The 16,385-nt window shown below is 37.1% G+C and overlaps 1 protein-coding gene and 1 non-coding gene across 2 annotated transcripts in view; one reads left to right on the top strand and one right to left on the bottom strand.

Annotated features, from left to right (window-relative positions):
- KNL1 (kinetochore scaffold 1) overlaps positions 1-16,051 on the bottom strand; it is a 67,705-nt gene extending 51,654 nt beyond the window's left edge. The window contains 5 exon segments of the mRNA XM_043471492.1: positions 214-275; positions 3,328-3,393; positions 5,050-5,089; positions 6,152-6,204; positions 15,679-16,051. Coding sequence (XP_043327427.1) covers positions 214-275; positions 3,328-3,393; positions 5,050-5,089; positions 6,152-6,186 — 203 coding nt within the window. The 5' untranslated portion in view covers positions 6,187-6,204; positions 15,679-16,051.
- Positions 16,052-16,277: 226 nt separating this feature from the next.
- Positions 16,278-16,359, top strand: TRNAS-GCU. Its single transcript has one exon. It is a non-coding gene; the product is annotated as a tRNA-Ser (tRNA).
- The last annotated feature ends 26 nt before the right edge of the window (positions 16,360-16,385 follow it).

Raw genomic sequence — 16,385 nt, 5'->3', positions numbered from 1 at the left:
GTTAAATAACAGCAATGAAACGTAGTTGTTTTCCTTCTGGACTTTAAGAGGGGATGCTTTCAGTGTTTCTTTTAAGCATAACAGACTTTTAAATAACAATTTTCTAACATCTATCTAATTGACACACCTATTATCCAAATCAGTTAGTACCAACATATTTGGTGTTAACACACAAAAAAGTATTACCTGTAACATTTATTTTTTTCAACTTACTTTATAGTATCTGCAAAGCTGACTCGACGAGAGTTTTTCTTATTTCTCAAAGCATTGGATTCCTAAGGGCAGAGAATGTATGGTAAGTTCTTAACGAAACCACTAAGAAGTATGTCTCCAAGAGTATGATAAGACAGACAGCAGGTCTTATTTTAAATTAATGTGATATTATTAATTTTGATAATTTGATCCTTCAAAAAATTCCAATACAGAAGCACTTAACATGAATATGATTTTTAATGTGAATGATAATAAGCTCGCTGACACAAACAAAATATATTTAAGGAAGGTGATTACTGTCCTTAACCTTTTCTCTCTCCTTTAAATAAATGATAATTTTGCTATCCAGTAGAAGAAAGACTGGAAACAAAACAAGTGGTATATTGCCTATCATGGTAACCTTACTATACTATTTTTAAGATTAAAAGAATTTTTTAAATTGTGGTAATATACAATTAACATAAAATCACTTTAAAATTTTTTAATTTTATTATGGTAAGAACACTTGATGCAATCTACTCTCTTAACAGATTTTTAAGTGTATAATACAATGTTGTTAACTATAGACATAGTGTTATACAGTAAATTTCTAGAATTCATTCATCATGTATAACTTTATACCCATTGATTGGCAACTCTCCATTTCCCTCTCCTTCCAGTCCCTGACAACCACTCCTCTCCTCTCTGATTCTATGAATGTGACTATTTTGGACATTGCATATAAGTGGAATCATGGAGTTTTTGTCCTTCTGTGAGTATTTTACTTAACATACTCAAGCCTCTTTTAACTGTTTTTAAGTGTATGCTTCAGTACTGTTACATACATACATCTATCTATATGGTTGTGTAACCAATCCCCAGAAATCTTTTCATCTTGCAAAACTGAAACTATACTCAACAAACAACTCCCTCATATGCTCCAACCTCCCCACAACCACAATTTTACTTCCTGTTTCTATGAATCTGACTACTCCAGGTAATTCATAAAAGTATTTGTCTTTTGTGGCTTTTTTTCCCCTTTCTTTCAACATCATGTTCTCAGAGTTCATCCACATTGTAGTATGTATCAGAATTACCTTCTTAAGGCTGAATAATATTCCATTAATACCACCTTTTGTTTATCTATTCATCTGTCAATGGATTCTGGGTTTGCTTCCACCTTTTGGCTACTGTGAATAACACTGCTATGAACAGTGGTGTACATCTCTTCAAGACTCTGTTTTTAATTCTTTGGGGTATATACCCAGAAGTGGAACTGCTGGATCATATGGTAAATCTATTTTAGTTTTTGGAGGAATCATTATTTTCTATAGCAGCTGCACCATTTTACATTCCCACCAATAGTACATAAGGGTTCCAATTACTCTACATCCTAGCCAACTGTTGTTATTTTTTGTTTTTTTGATAGTAGCCATCCTAACAGATATGAATTGATATCTTACTGTGGTTTTGACTTGCATTTCCCTAATGATTAGTGATGCTGAATATATTTTCATTATAGTGTTTTTATTTTCCTTCATCTTCCTTAACAAGGATGAACATTTTTACTCATATAGATACCAAACACAAAACCAAATGAAATTCATACAGAATTTTACTTTCCTAATTCTGGATTTCCTAATGCTCTGGATACCTGAGCATAAATCTTTTTACAAAGAATCAAGAATGTTCATCCTCTCTGTTAAGATCCTGGCAGACACCACAGGTGGCCTTGAACTTAATAATAACAACAATACGGACATAATAAATACTAATGTATTTCTTACCTTTTAAAAAACCCTCAAATTTGTGTGGTATATTAGAAAGAGCACTAAAGAGATTACAGCTCCAATCTGAAGTCTGCCACTAACTGTGTGGGGTTAGACAAAACATTTAACCTCTCTGGACCTCCTATTTCTTATTTATAAAATTAAGGAATAAGATTCAAGATTACTATTGAGGTCCTGTTGGTTTTAAAGCTCTATGAATCTATGGATCTGTTATTTACTCATTCAAACATTCATTAAACTGAAAAAAAAAAAAAAAACAACAACAACACACACCAAATCCCATGCTGAGTGACAGCAAAAGAAAGGTAAAGGAAACAATACAGTCCCTACTCTACTGGGGATTAACGGTAACACAGACATTAAAACAAAAATCTACACAAATACAAAATAAAAATGTAATAAGTGATATGAATAAAAACTACATTAAAAAATAATAATTTAGCCTGAGAGTTATGGAAGATTTCTGTGAGGAAGTACATTTAAGTTGAGATCTAAAGGATTAGTTAGTAGTCAGATGAAGAATTGAACAGGAGGAAAGCATTTGATTCAGATCATGTGCAAAGGCTTGATATATTTGAGAAATAGAAAAATTTATTTATAGAGGCTAAAGTAGGATAAGCGCTCAGAATTAAATGGTCTCCAAAGCTATCCACATTTCATCATTCAACAAAATACACTGAAAGTGAATTATATGCCACATATAATACACTAAAAAAACACACAACAAAGTTAATCTCAAGAGAGTTCTTAATTTATAACAGACATTAGTAAACAACTGCAACAGAATATGTTAAGGGATGATTTTCTGAGAGAAGTGACACCAAAACTGAGTCTTAGAGATCAAACGGGAATCATGGGGTAAAGAGGACTACAAATATATGATAAACCAAGTATGATAAAACATTAATTGTAGAATCTAGGTAATGACTATATTAACATTCACTACAAAATTCTTTCTACTTTTCAGTGTGTTTGGAAAAATTTTTAATAAAATACTGGCAGGTAAATGAAGGATGAGGGACTAGCCATCTTAACAGAGGTAATATCACATATAAATACCTGCAGCCTTGACAGTTCATGTCTGTTTGGGGATTGGTAAGCAATTCTGAAGGGTGAGATACATGTATGAGAGTGGCAAGAAGTCTGGAAAAGTAAATAGGGGTTAAAAATCAAGAGTGCCAGCTTGCTCAAATGTTATAACCTGAGGGCCATGGAATGCTTACTTGTACATATTCAACTGAGAATCATTTATGGTGCTCTCCCTTCAATAGCTAGCAAATTTTCTACTTATTGAAAGTATCACTGAAAATAATCATCTATGATGCGTTTTGTACCAGAAACTTACCTGAATAGTTTCATTACCATTTCCACCTCTGAGGTCCTGAAGAGGACTCCTTGGGGGTTTCAAAATCTAGAAGAGAAATATTCAAGAAAGTCTGCTATTATCTATTATTATTTCATGATATAACTTGAAATCTCTTCAAGTTATATCATGAGCAGAAAGGAAGAGATGATAAACTTCCTATAGAAACCTCTAAAACACCACAAATTCATACTGCTTTGTACTTTGTGGCTGTTTTAAATATTTGGCTCCATTCCCTTCTCCTTGCCTACATTTCCCAGTTATTTTGCTTACTCTCATCCCATGTGGTCTGTGTAAAACTCTACTTCAGCTCCAGGGATCAACAGGTAACCCGGGGCCAAGATCAATCTGCACAAACATTCTTTCATCAATAGTGGCTGGTTTAGGAATGAGGACTTGACGCATATCAAAATAATAGAGCCAACATGATTCAACCCTGAGTATTCTGGGTTTATTTATTTATTTTTTTAATCCTGAGAAAACAGACACTATTTTTTATGTAGAACTTGAACCTGGAAGTTGGGAGAGCTAGCTGTACTGTGGTAATAATAGAGAGAGAGCTGTTCATTACCCAGAGGAAGAGATTAGAGTATAAAAATGAAAGGAAATCAAGTACTAATTGGGTCCAGTATTTTCACCATAAGTGTCCTTGCACAGACATCTGTCCTACAAACACTTCTGCTGTATAACTAATTGACCAGAAGGCAATTTTGCTATAAAAGATAAAAGAGGGACATTAAAAAGGACATAATGAAACATGAAAAATGAACAACAAAGTTAAAGACTTTATTGCAAAATACAGAATACTTGAATACATTTAAAATGTGTGTAAATTCATGGCAATACTGCATAAATAACTGATTTTATTTTGTGGGTTATACCTAAGCACTTGCCTTTTATCTTTTGCTCATAGTATATTTAATACATTTTTAAAAAAATTTATTGATTCATTCTTTTCATTTGGCATCGTAGTTTTTCACTAAAGTTTCTTCTACTAAGATAGGTTATCAGTTTTCAAACACTAGGATACATATTTGTAACTGTGCTTTGTATTGTGTTATAAAACCCTTCCACGATGATAAAACTGCTGCCAGTTAGTAATGCAGCAAGAGTGCCTGTGGCAGAGACTTATGGCGAAAGCACCACAGAACCACTGGTGCTATTGTTGGAACCCCTTGTCAGTTAACTTGTGCCTAATAACATCCCTATCTTTGGATTTTTTTCAATTTCATAACTCAAAAAGTTTTGTGCTTAAATAGATTTTAGCTGGATTATTTTGTGTTTTGCTGCAGCTCTGTACAGTAGTTTTTATATATTTTTTGAACAGCTTTATTAAAGAATAATTTACATAGAACACAATGTATTAAATTACCATGAAATCCATAAAATAGGAATTTTAGTATATCTACAGAATTGTGTAATCAGGTAAAATATTTGAGTCTTTATCCAGAGAGTAATAGAAGCCAGGAGGGTTGGGATGATAATGCCATTCAAAATTACTGTCGTATAGGGAGGCGGGAGGGGGGATCGGGATGGGGAACACATGTAAATCCATGGCTGATTCATGTCAATGTATGGCAAAAACCACTAAAAAAAAATAAATAAAATAAATAAAGTCACAGAAAAAAAACAACAACAAAACTACTGTCATATATAGTCATCAATCAATAAAAGGTAACAATAGCTCAAATAAGTGTTTCTTACTGAAGAATGTCGTCTTCCAACAGGTCTCTCCACATTGCCACTGAAAAAGGGAAAAAAATTTACACACACAGTGGTAAAAGATTGAATTCTAAAACCCATCATTACAATATCCCTTCCATGCTTATAAATCAGTTATCACTTTCACTTAATAAAATTTATATTACAAGACTTAAATTCAGTATTTAGGAAGTCAGCATTTTAAAATATATACGGTATATCATACAACTATTTCCTGAAAAACAATCAGTACAACATAGTTTACCATATAAATATAAGTACGATTATAAGATAAATGGACTTTAAAAAAAAAAAAAAGAAAGGTAATTCTCTGGTGGTCCAGTGGTCAGGGCTCTGAGCTTCCACTGCAGGGGGCATGGGTTCAATCCCTGGTCAGGGAACTAAGAGTCTATAAGAAGCAGTATGGGCTAAAAAAAAAAAAACCCAAAAGATAAATGGATCATAAATCAAAAGCCTCTAGCTCTGGTTTTACTGCTGTGTGATTTTTAGACCAGGTTTTGAATACTGAAAAAGCCAAACAGATAATTTAGCAGATGTTAAGAAAAGTAAGTGGTGTTGAGACTATAGAGAGTTCCTTCCTGCCTGGTTTGAGCATTACAGCTACTATGTACTCCACTAGGTTAGTTGTTGCCAAGCAAGAATATGAGCCCAGTGTCGTAACACTTGATTTTTCAGAAAAAAACTGAAAATCTAACTGTTGTATGAAATTTTGGCAACTAATTCAAAAATTAAAAAACAATGTTTAAACAATATTTTTCTTTGTCATATATACATATGCTTATAGGCTGTAAACAGCCGCTAGTTTGTGATGCCAACTTTAGACAAATCATTTCCTTGGGCCTCAATTTTCTCATCCCTAAACTGAAGAGATGGGAGGTAGTCTATAAATCCAACTCAATTTTGACTCTAGACTAGAGTTTATACAAAGATATGACAAGAAGTGCTGTGATTCTGTAACATTTACTTCTTTTCCTTGGAGCAGACTGGGAAAACATTTCAGAAGTTATCAATATGTCTTACCAATTGGAAAAATATCTTTCTCTGAAAAGGAGTTAATGTTTTTAGCTGCATTTCAAGAACTTACTTTTCCTCATTAGCCTCTGAAGACATCCCATCCATTTTTGAAGAAAAATTTTCCTGTAACAAATACACAATAAGAGAAAGGGTGAGAAAAAAGGAAGAGAAACTGTAATGAAGGAAGAGATTAAGAACAGAATTGTGATTTTAGGATTACTTTCTGTGAGAGGGCCAAAAAAAGAAGGAAAGAAGGAAAAATTTTCATTATAGGAATATGAAATGTGAAAAATTTTGAGGACTTTACCCTACTCTGTTATAATTACCACTCTTGGAAAATTCTCATATTCAAGATGAAATCAGTGACTAATACTGATTGGGATGATATGGACTTTAATGCTTCAAATAAAAATCTGTCCTAGTTTATAGGAGTTTATGGATTACATAATAATTCAATCTCAAAATGTAGTCAATCAGCCATCAAAATCAGCTTAATAAAATCTGCACAAAATGCATATTAATCTTATGAAAATTTAACTTTACTCAGCAAAAAAAAAAAAAAACATAAAAATCACACTGTAAACACTGTAATTGGGACTTCCCTAGTGGTGGGTGAATAAGATCTGCCTGCCAATGCAAGGGTCACGGGTTTAATCTCTGGTCCAGGAAAATTGCACATGCCGCTGAGCAGCTAAGCACATGTGCCACAAACACTGAAGCCCAGGCACTCTAGGGCTTGCAAGCTGCAACTACTGAAGCCTGTGAGCTTACAGCCTGTGCTCTGCAAAAGAAGCCATCGCAATGGGAAGCCCATGCACCATAATGAAGAAAAGCTCCCATTCACCTCGCAAAGCAACTAAAACCAGTGTAGCCAAAAAAATCAATCGATAAAATTATATAAAAAAATAAACTGTATTTGATTATGCTTAAAATCCCACTGAGTATCTATCTGTCTTGGAAAGAGTGTGAAAAAGATGCATAACCTGAAGTTTCTTTAATTGGCCTTAGCTCCTACCTATCTGTAACTATATTATCACTTTATGCATTTTAACTTTAGAACTGTACTCCTGGGTAAGAAAAAATTCCATTGCAGATTTCAAAAAACAGAGTATCTAGAGAATCTGATTCAACATTATTAGCATTTCTACCATGAATTCCAGAAAAACGTCTACTTCTGCTTCACTGACTACACTAAAGCCTATGACTGTATCAGTTCAGTTCAGTTGCTCAGTCGTGTCCGACTCTGCGACCCCATGAATCGCAGCACACCAGGCCTCCCTGTCCATCACCAACTCCCGGAGTTTACTCAAACTCATGTCCATTGAGTCAGTGATGCCATCCAGCCATCTCATCCTCTGTTGTCCCCTTCTCCTCCTACCCCCAATCCCTTCCAGCATCAGGGTCTTTTCAAATGAGTCAACTCTTCGCATCTGGTGGCCAAAGTATTTGAGTTTCAGCTTCAGGATCAGTCCTTCCAATAAACACCCAGGACTGATCTCCTTTAGGATGGACTGGTTGGATCTCCTTGCAGTCCAAGGGACTGTCAAGAGTCTTCTCCAACACCACAGTTCAAAAGCATCAATTTTTCGGAGCTCAGCTTTCTTCACAGTCCAACTCTCACATCCATACATGACCACTGGAAAAACCATAGCCTTGACTAGACGGGCCTTTGTTGTCAAAGTAATGTCTCTGCTTTTTTAATATGCTATCTAGGTTGGTCATAACTTTCCTTCCAAGGAGTAGGCGTCTTTTAATTTCATGGCTGCAATCACCATCTGCAGTGATTCTGGAGCCCCCAAAAATAAAGTCTGCCGCTGTTTCCACTGTTTCCCCATCTATTTCACATGAAGTGATGGGACCAGATGCCAGGATCTTAGTTTTCTGAATGTTGAGCTTCAAGCCAACTTTTTCACTCTCCTCTTTCACTTTCATCAAGACGCTTTTTAGTTCCTCTTCACTTTCTGCCGTAAGGGTGGTGTCATCTGCATATCTGAGGTTATTGATATTTCTCCTGGCAATCTTGATTCCAGCTTGTGCTTCTTCCAGCCCAGCGTTTTTCATGATGTACTCTGCATATAAGTTAAATAAGCAGGGTGACAATATACAGCCTTGATGTACTCCTTTCCTGATTTGGAACCAGTCTGTTGTTCCATGTCCAGTTCTAACTGTTGCTTCCTGACCTGCATACAGATTTATCAGGAGGCAGGTCAGGTGGTCTGGTATTCCCATCTCTTTCAGAATTTTCCACAGTTTATTGTGATCCACACAGTCAAAGGCTTTGGCATAGTCAATAAAGCAGAAATAGGTGTTTTTCTGGAACTCTCTTGCTTTTTCGATGATCCATCACAACAAACTGTGGAAAATTCTGAAAGAGATGGGACTACCAACCCATCTTATCTGTCTCCTGAGAAACCTGTATGTGGGTCAAGAAGCAACAGAACCAAACATGGAACAACTGACTGGTTCAAAATTGAGAAAAGAATACAACAAGGCTATATATTATCACCCTGCTTATTTAACTTATATGCAGAGTAATTCATGAAAAACCCTAGGATGGATGAATCACAAGCTGGAATCAATATTTTTGGGAGAAATACCAACAACCTCAGATATGTAGATGATACCACTCTAATGGCAGAAAGAGGAACTAAACAGCCTCTTGATGAAAGTGAAAGAGGAGAGTGAGAAGGCTGGCTTAAAACTCAACATTCAAAAAACAAAGATCATGGCATCCAGTTTCATCACTTCATGGTAAATAGAAGGGGAAAAAATAGAAACAGTGACAGATTTTATTTTCTTGGGTTCCAAAATCAATGCAGATGGTGACTGCAGCCACGAAATTAAAAGATGCTTGCTTCTTGGAAGAAAAGCCATGACAAACCTAGACTACATATTAAAAAGCAGAGACATCACTTTGCTGACAAAGGTTCATACAGTCAAAGCTATAATTTTGCCTGTAGTCATGAACAGATGTGAGAGGTGGACCATAAAGAAAGCTGAGTGCTGAAGAGCTGATGCTTCTGAATTGTGCTGCTGGAGAAGACTCTGGAGAGTCCCTTGGAAAGCAAGGAGATCAAATGAGTCAATCCTAAAGGAAATCAATCCTGAATATTCACTGGAAGGACTGACGCTGAAGCTGAAGTTTGGGATGCAAAGAGTTGACTCATTGGAAAATATCCTGAGGCTGGGAAAGACTGAAGGCAAAAGGAGAAGGAGGTGGAGAAGGATGAGATGGTTAGATAGCATCACCTATTCAACGGACATGAATCTGAGCAAACTCTGGGAGGTAGTGGGGGATGGAAGAGCCTGGTGGCTGCAGTCCATGGGGTAGAAAAGAGTTGGACATGACTTGGCGACTGAACAGCAACAACAACCATAATACTAAATTAATATCATATACATAAACTTTCAGGATCAAGTTTGTACACTTTTGTCAATACATAAAAAACTGAAACAAAAAACCAAACAGATGCTTAAAAGATATCTTATTTTACATGCTTTCATCATATATAACAGAAGCCAAATTAAAGAACAAAACTCAGGACTTCCCTGGTGGTCCAGTGGCTAAGACTCTGTGCTCCCAATGCAGGGGGCCAGGGTTCAATCCCTGGTCAGGGAACTTGATCCCACATGCTGCAGCTAAGGCCGGGAACAGCCAAATAAATAAATAAAATAAATAAATATATTTTAAAAAAAAATAAATAAAGAACAAAACTCCATAATGAACCTGAACCTGAAGTAAAAGTCTGCTTATTTTTCAGTATCAATTTATTTAATTAGCTGTTAATATAGGTATATAAGGCAATGGGAATCACCTAGGATTTGATCTCTGACTCTCTCCTTTTGTCTTCCATCACTTTCTCAGCCTGTTTATCCATTTTTCAGGTTTTACTTATCTCTTGTTCACAGATTATAGCCATATGTACTTAAAATAATATTTTTAATTTAAAGTTTTAAGATAGTACATGCTATCCTCTTTCCCAGAAGCAACTAGCTCCACTACTTTAATTATTTTGTTTTAAAGAAAACTCTCTTACCTGCAACCATCTCCATCTCATACACAGACACTATATATCCAGATATATATAGTACAACAAAGTAATGATTACATGCTACTTTTACTACAATAAATATAAGGTCCTAAAAAAAACAAAAATAGCAAAAAGAAGCAATTTGTGAAAAGAAGAATGTATCATGGAAACGTTGGTTATATTCCAGAAATGCAAAATTGGTTCAACATTAGAAAATCAATTTTACAATTTACTATCCTAACAGATTAAAAGGGAAAAATCATAAATTATCGCAACAGATTAAAAAAAGTTTGACAATTTTAACATCCTTTCAAATAAAAAAAATTAGCAAAGTAGGAATAGGAAGTAAATTCCTTAATCTAACAAACAGTATCTATTTTAAAAACAGCAAACATCAACTTAACAGTAAAACTGAAAACTTTTCAAGATCAACCAAGTATGATAAATGTTTCCACTTCTATTCAATCTAGCACTAAGTCTTAGTAGTTCTATTTCCAATATATATTCCAAATTCATTCCCTTGTATCTTCAGCACCACCACCATAATTCAAGCTGCCCTCATCTCTCAAGTAGAATATTACAATTTCCATCTCATTGGTCTTCCTACTTTCACTCTTATCCCCCTGAAGTCCTTTCTCCACATACTAGGCAGTTATCTTCTTAAACATAAGTCACCTTTAAGATATTCCCTATGTAAAACCCCTTAAAAGCTTACCATTGTACTGAAAATAAACTCTTTACCAGGACCTACAAAGCTTTACAAGATCTGGATCCTGCTTGCCTCTCAGACTTCATACTTAAATCTCATACCACTGTGTCTTGCTCTATGCCAGATACATTGGCATTTCTATTCCCACACAAACAAAGCTCTTTCCCAAGTCATCAAATTTTTATTTGCTATTATTTCTTGGCAAGAAAGCCAAGAAAAGTACTCTTTGTATCACTGTATGTATCTCCTTTGTAGCAGTACCACAACTGTAATTTAAGTCTGTTATGTAAATTAATTATTCCTTTTATCTTCCCAAATTAACTGATGGAAGAAATTTTCACATATTGAAGTATGGTGAAGCCATTGTAATCAAGCCAGATTACACATGATTTGGCTTGAACTTTATTCTAATTAGAACAGCCAGTGTTATAGCTTATCTAACATACACTATACATGTGTTTTAGCCATTAAAGAAGAGGGTACACTGTCCAAAAGTAAAGAATGTCTGTTTTGAAGATAGACATAAAAGCCTCCCTTTCTGGGACATCAGTGCTAGTACTCCTTTGACGATAAGTCTCCCTTCCCAGGCTCTAAGATCATATTGACTGGCTGTGTATCTGTTAATCTTTCTTTAAGCAACACTGAAAGAAGGTACCCTTGTTATATTTGATGTTCTTTGTTCTGACATGATATAAAGCTGCACTGAAAATCATGCTTGTCCAGAACAGTTCCTCCGAACTGAGAGGCTGTCTCCCAGGCTATAGTTCTTTGTTTGGCTCAAATAAAACTCTCTTCTGTTCTTATTTATAGATTGACTATTATTTGCATCAACATATCCTTGCCTGAACAGTAAACTCCATGAGAATAGGGCTGGTGTCTCTTACATTTACTGTCACATTTTGAGAATTTGGCACAGTGCTTAGTAAATAATACGAGCTCAATAAATATTAATAATGCTTTAAAGTTACCTTTATGATCAATGCCTTCCATATTTTTTTCTCCTTTTGGAAATATTTTCAAGTCCATATTCAAAATTCACAGATAAAACTTAAAGTACTACCAAACTCTTGTTGCTCAGTCACCAAGTTGTGTCCAACTCTTCACACCAGGAACTGCAGCACACAAGGCTTCCCTGTCCCTCACCACCTCCCGGAGTTTGCCCAAGTTCATGTCCAGTGAATCAGTGATGCCATTCAACCATCTCACCCCCTGTCAGCCTCTTCCCCTTTTGCCTTCAATCTTTCCCAGCATCCGGGTCTTTTCTAATGAATCACCTCTTTGCATCAGGTAGTCAAAGTATCGAAGCTTCAGCATCAGTCCTTCCAGAGTATTCAGGGTTGATTTCCTTAAAGATCAACTAGTTTGATCTCCTTGCTTTCCAAGGGACTGTCAAGAGTGCCACAGTTCAAAAGCATCAATTATTTGGCACTCTGCCTTCTTCACTGTGCAGCTCTACATTTGTACATGACTACTAGAAAAACCATAGCCTTGAATCATTTAAACATCTTCATTGTTTGAAGAGTCACTGTGCATAACCCCTGTCTCTCTGCCAGACTTAGTTAGCACTTAAGTGATAAGAGTCAAAGCTTACTGATGTCCTCTTTTAAAAATGCTCTATTTATTACATATCTGTAAGTTCCACTTCCAACAGAAATAGGAGACTCCAGACTCTCACATTAAGCTTCATGTGTAAAATGCTGTTATGGTTGAACTTTTGATCATCATCACATTCATTGATTATTAATTGGTTCCAAAACTGTGCACCTGCCACGTAAGGAGGGGTGCTACAGCATACTCACAAAGGGGTTCTGAAATATTTTAAATTTCTGAGAGAAACAATTCTCAACATCTACCTCCTGCTAGTTCAAAAGAGTACTCATTGACCTTACACTAGTTTTGGTTACATATTATCACAAAGCTGGATTTTTGGCAGTTGCTGTGATATAAAGCAAGTACTTTTGATCAATGTGGTCCCTGAAATGAGCATGGCCGTATCCAATTCTAAGATCTGAAAGTTGTGTAGTGTTCAACGTGAAATGGAGAAGGATACTATGGACCTTGTTCCCCGTGTTCTCCACCTGCCTATGTCTACGGAAAAACTTTACCCAAAGAATAAGCATAATCAGAGAAGTGAGAAAATGCAGAAACAAAGGAAAACAGCAAAAGAGACCACATAATAATAGTTTAGTCCTCAAGCATAGTAAAGGTCCTTTAGTTCCTTCTCAAGGGCTACAGATACTATTCTGGGCCATATCCTGTGAGCTCTTATAGATACTGAAACCCCCACCAGGTGGAAGAAGTGAACTACACGATGACTAGACTATAGCCGTGACCTAAGCTGCCACTGTTCAGAGAATTAGCCTCAAAGAAACGGGAACAAGCCCATCCTAGAATTTAAGCTCAATTGTATTTAAAACAATCAAGATGATGCTGGTCAGACTGCCACATGATCAATTTCAAGATGACTGTCAGAGCTGACTGTGCTATTTCTGCATGTAGCCTCTCCGTATATCTATAAAAGTTGTTGCCCACTGATCATCAGTGGGGGAAAGTTGGGGTTTGAACAGAAGTCTGCCCTCCTTGCCAGGTGCCAGCATCCAAAAAGAAGCAAACTTTCCTTTCCACCAACCTTGCCTCTTTATTGACTTTTGAGCGGTAAGCAGTTGGACCCCATTTTCAGTTATAACAGGTGCATATATCTAATCAAATAATTGTGATTATTTAAGAATAAAATATCTTTTTGTTCAATTTACGTATATATCAATAATCTCAGATATTCAGATGACAACACCCTTATGGCAGAAAGCAAAGAGGAGCTAAAGAGCCTCTGGATGAAAGTGAAAGAGGAGAGTGAAAAAGCTGGCTTAAAACTCAACATCCAAAAAACTAAGATTATGGCATCTGGTCCCATCACTTCATGGCAAATAGATGGAGAAACAATGGCAATAGTGACAGATTTTATTTCCTTGGGCTCCAAATTCATTGTGGACAGTGACTGCAGCCATGAAATTAAGACGATTGCTCCTTGGAAGAAAAGCTATGACAAACTTAGACAGTGTAATAAAAAGCAGAGACATTACTTTGCCGACAAAGGTCCACATGGTCAAAGCTATGGTTTTTCCAGTAGTCATGTATGGATGTGAGAGTTGGACTATAAAGAAAGTTGAGCACCGAAGAATTGATGCTTTTGAACTGTGGTGTTGGAGAAGACTCTTGAGAATCCTTTGGAAAGCAAGGAGATCCAACCAGTCAATCCTAAAGGAAATCAACCTTGAATATTCATTGGAAGGACTGGTGCTGAGGCTGAAATTCCAATACTTTGGCCACCTGATGCAAAGAGCCCACTCATTGGAAAAGACTCTGACACTGAGAAACATGATTGGATGGCATCACCGATTCAATGGACATAACTCTGAGCAAGCTCCGGGAGATGGTGCAAGACAGGGAAGCCTGGCTTGCTGCAGTCCATGGGGTCTCCAAGAGTCAGACACGACTAAGCCACTGAACAACAGTTAATATATTTCATAGTGTCCAATGATATAGACTCTAGACCTGTGCTATATCAGATAGTACAGATCTGAAGTCTATATCATTTAAATTTAATTAAAATGCAATAAAATTTAAAATACCGTTCTTGTCACAATTAGCCACCCTGATGCTAATAGGTGCTCAATAGTCATATGAAATTAATGAGTACCATGCTGGGCAATGCAGAAATTAAACATTACCTTTAACACTGGACGTTTTATTGGACAGCACTGACCTACTACCAATATCTAGGGTATCTTTTACTGTCTCTTACTTAGCATCGAACACATCATTAATATTACCAATCCAAGTATTTTTCACTCAGTTTACATCTATTTGTCACCTTGTAAACATTTCCAGCCATTCACATTGTCAAGAAAAATCATATCACTTGGAATCCAACCTTTACGGTACATTAACTTCTCATCTCAAATCATTCTTTCCTTCAAGTTCCACCTCAAATACCACTTTCTCCAAGAAGCCTCCTCTGTCTCCATTGCCGAAAAGCGCCAAATAAGCTGGTCTGGTTCCCACATTCCTTTAGAATGTCCTGTAATCCTTTACAGTGTTTTGCTTTACAGTTATCTGTGTATATTAATTCCTTCCCGTTCTGGACTGTAAATTCTAGATGAGGGACTGAATCATCTTCTCCCAACCCGCGCACAAGACAACAAGGAATCCAACACAGATCTGAGGAATTCGACTGATCCAATTCAACTGAAAACTTCAATCTTAATACCTAAAGTAAGCTCTGCTTTGGTCTTCTCTGTCATATCTCTATAAAACTATCTTTAAGATTCCAATCGACAAAACATATATTTTTAGAACTTTTTTCTTACACTCTACTATTGAGACAAACAGCAAGAAAAGATTCCTTAACTCTGGCTTAATAATGCACCGAGGATTTTTAAAAAACTTCTTTGTGGCGTACCAATACTGGCTTTATTTATGGTATTACATCCGCAGAAAACTCAAAATCTGCTCAGTGCCGCTAGCATTCGGATCAGACACTGTAAATAAACCATAAACCGAGAGTTCAAAATCACATTTCTGTCACTTCATTTATAGCTAAGAAAAGACTGAGTAAGAAGAAATGCAAACACCCGTGAGTTCCCCAAAGAAGGGAAAAGGAGGTAGGTGCTAGGGACAGTCCTGGAACCCTGACAGAAGATGGCGGGGCGGGACGCGGAGAGAGCCGCGGGCCAGCGACCCAGGGCCGCTCGTGGGGTCCAGGTGTGGATGGAGACTGCTAGGGGGGCGAGAGGTGGCCCAAGTGTAGGCCGAGGTGAAAAAAGAGCGAGTCCAGAACCAGGAGAGAAGCGTCCGTACCTGAGCCCAGAGAGTTCCGAGGCAGTCTGGCTGTAGGCGCGTCCCTCTCCTCCCAGCGTGAGGCCTTCAATCCGCTCTAACAAAACCTAAATCCCGCGGGCGAAGACCAGGAAGAAAGTTACCCGCCGCTTCATTTGTGAAGTCCCAACGGCTTCACAAAATCTCTTCAGACTTGTTTGTGGTCCGCACGCTTCTCAGATAGCTCACCCCCACCCCTTCACGTCTGCTCTTAACGCCTAGAGGACCTCAGTAAAGCATTCAAATCTAACCGCCTAGCTGAAGCGCAGGCGCAAAGCCGCTCAACGCGTCGGCCCCGCCCCTTAGGCTGCAGACCCTCCCTAAGATTTCTTCAATCAAAGTTTTTTCCCAGTTTGTATGCCAATTTTATTTCTTTCAAGGTTATCTCATTTTATACGGAATTTTCCTTTATTTCTCCCCACTGCAGATTCCTCACTGCATGGGAGCGGCCATCTTCTTTTTATTTCTTGCTGTAAAAAGATCGGAGCTTTGCTTCCGTACAAAATGGCGGCTTCCATAGCATTGCGTCACATCACCCTAGTTTTACTCCCTATAGCTACCAGGAAGGAACAGGCTTCTGGGACGAGGTGGCCGAGTGGTTAAGGCGATGGACTGCTAATCCATTGTGCTCTGCACGCGTGGGTTCGAATCCCATCCTCGTCGAGTGTAGGTTTTTATTGTTTTTTTTT

The sequence above is a fragment of the Cervus canadensis genome, chromosome 6, assembly GCF_019320065.1.
Source record: "Cervus canadensis isolate Bull #8, Minnesota chromosome 6, ASM1932006v1, whole genome shotgun sequence".
NCBI lineage: Eukaryota > Metazoa > Chordata > Mammalia > Artiodactyla > Cervidae > Cervus > Cervus canadensis.
This window is presented reverse-complemented; position numbering and strand designations above follow the sequence as displayed.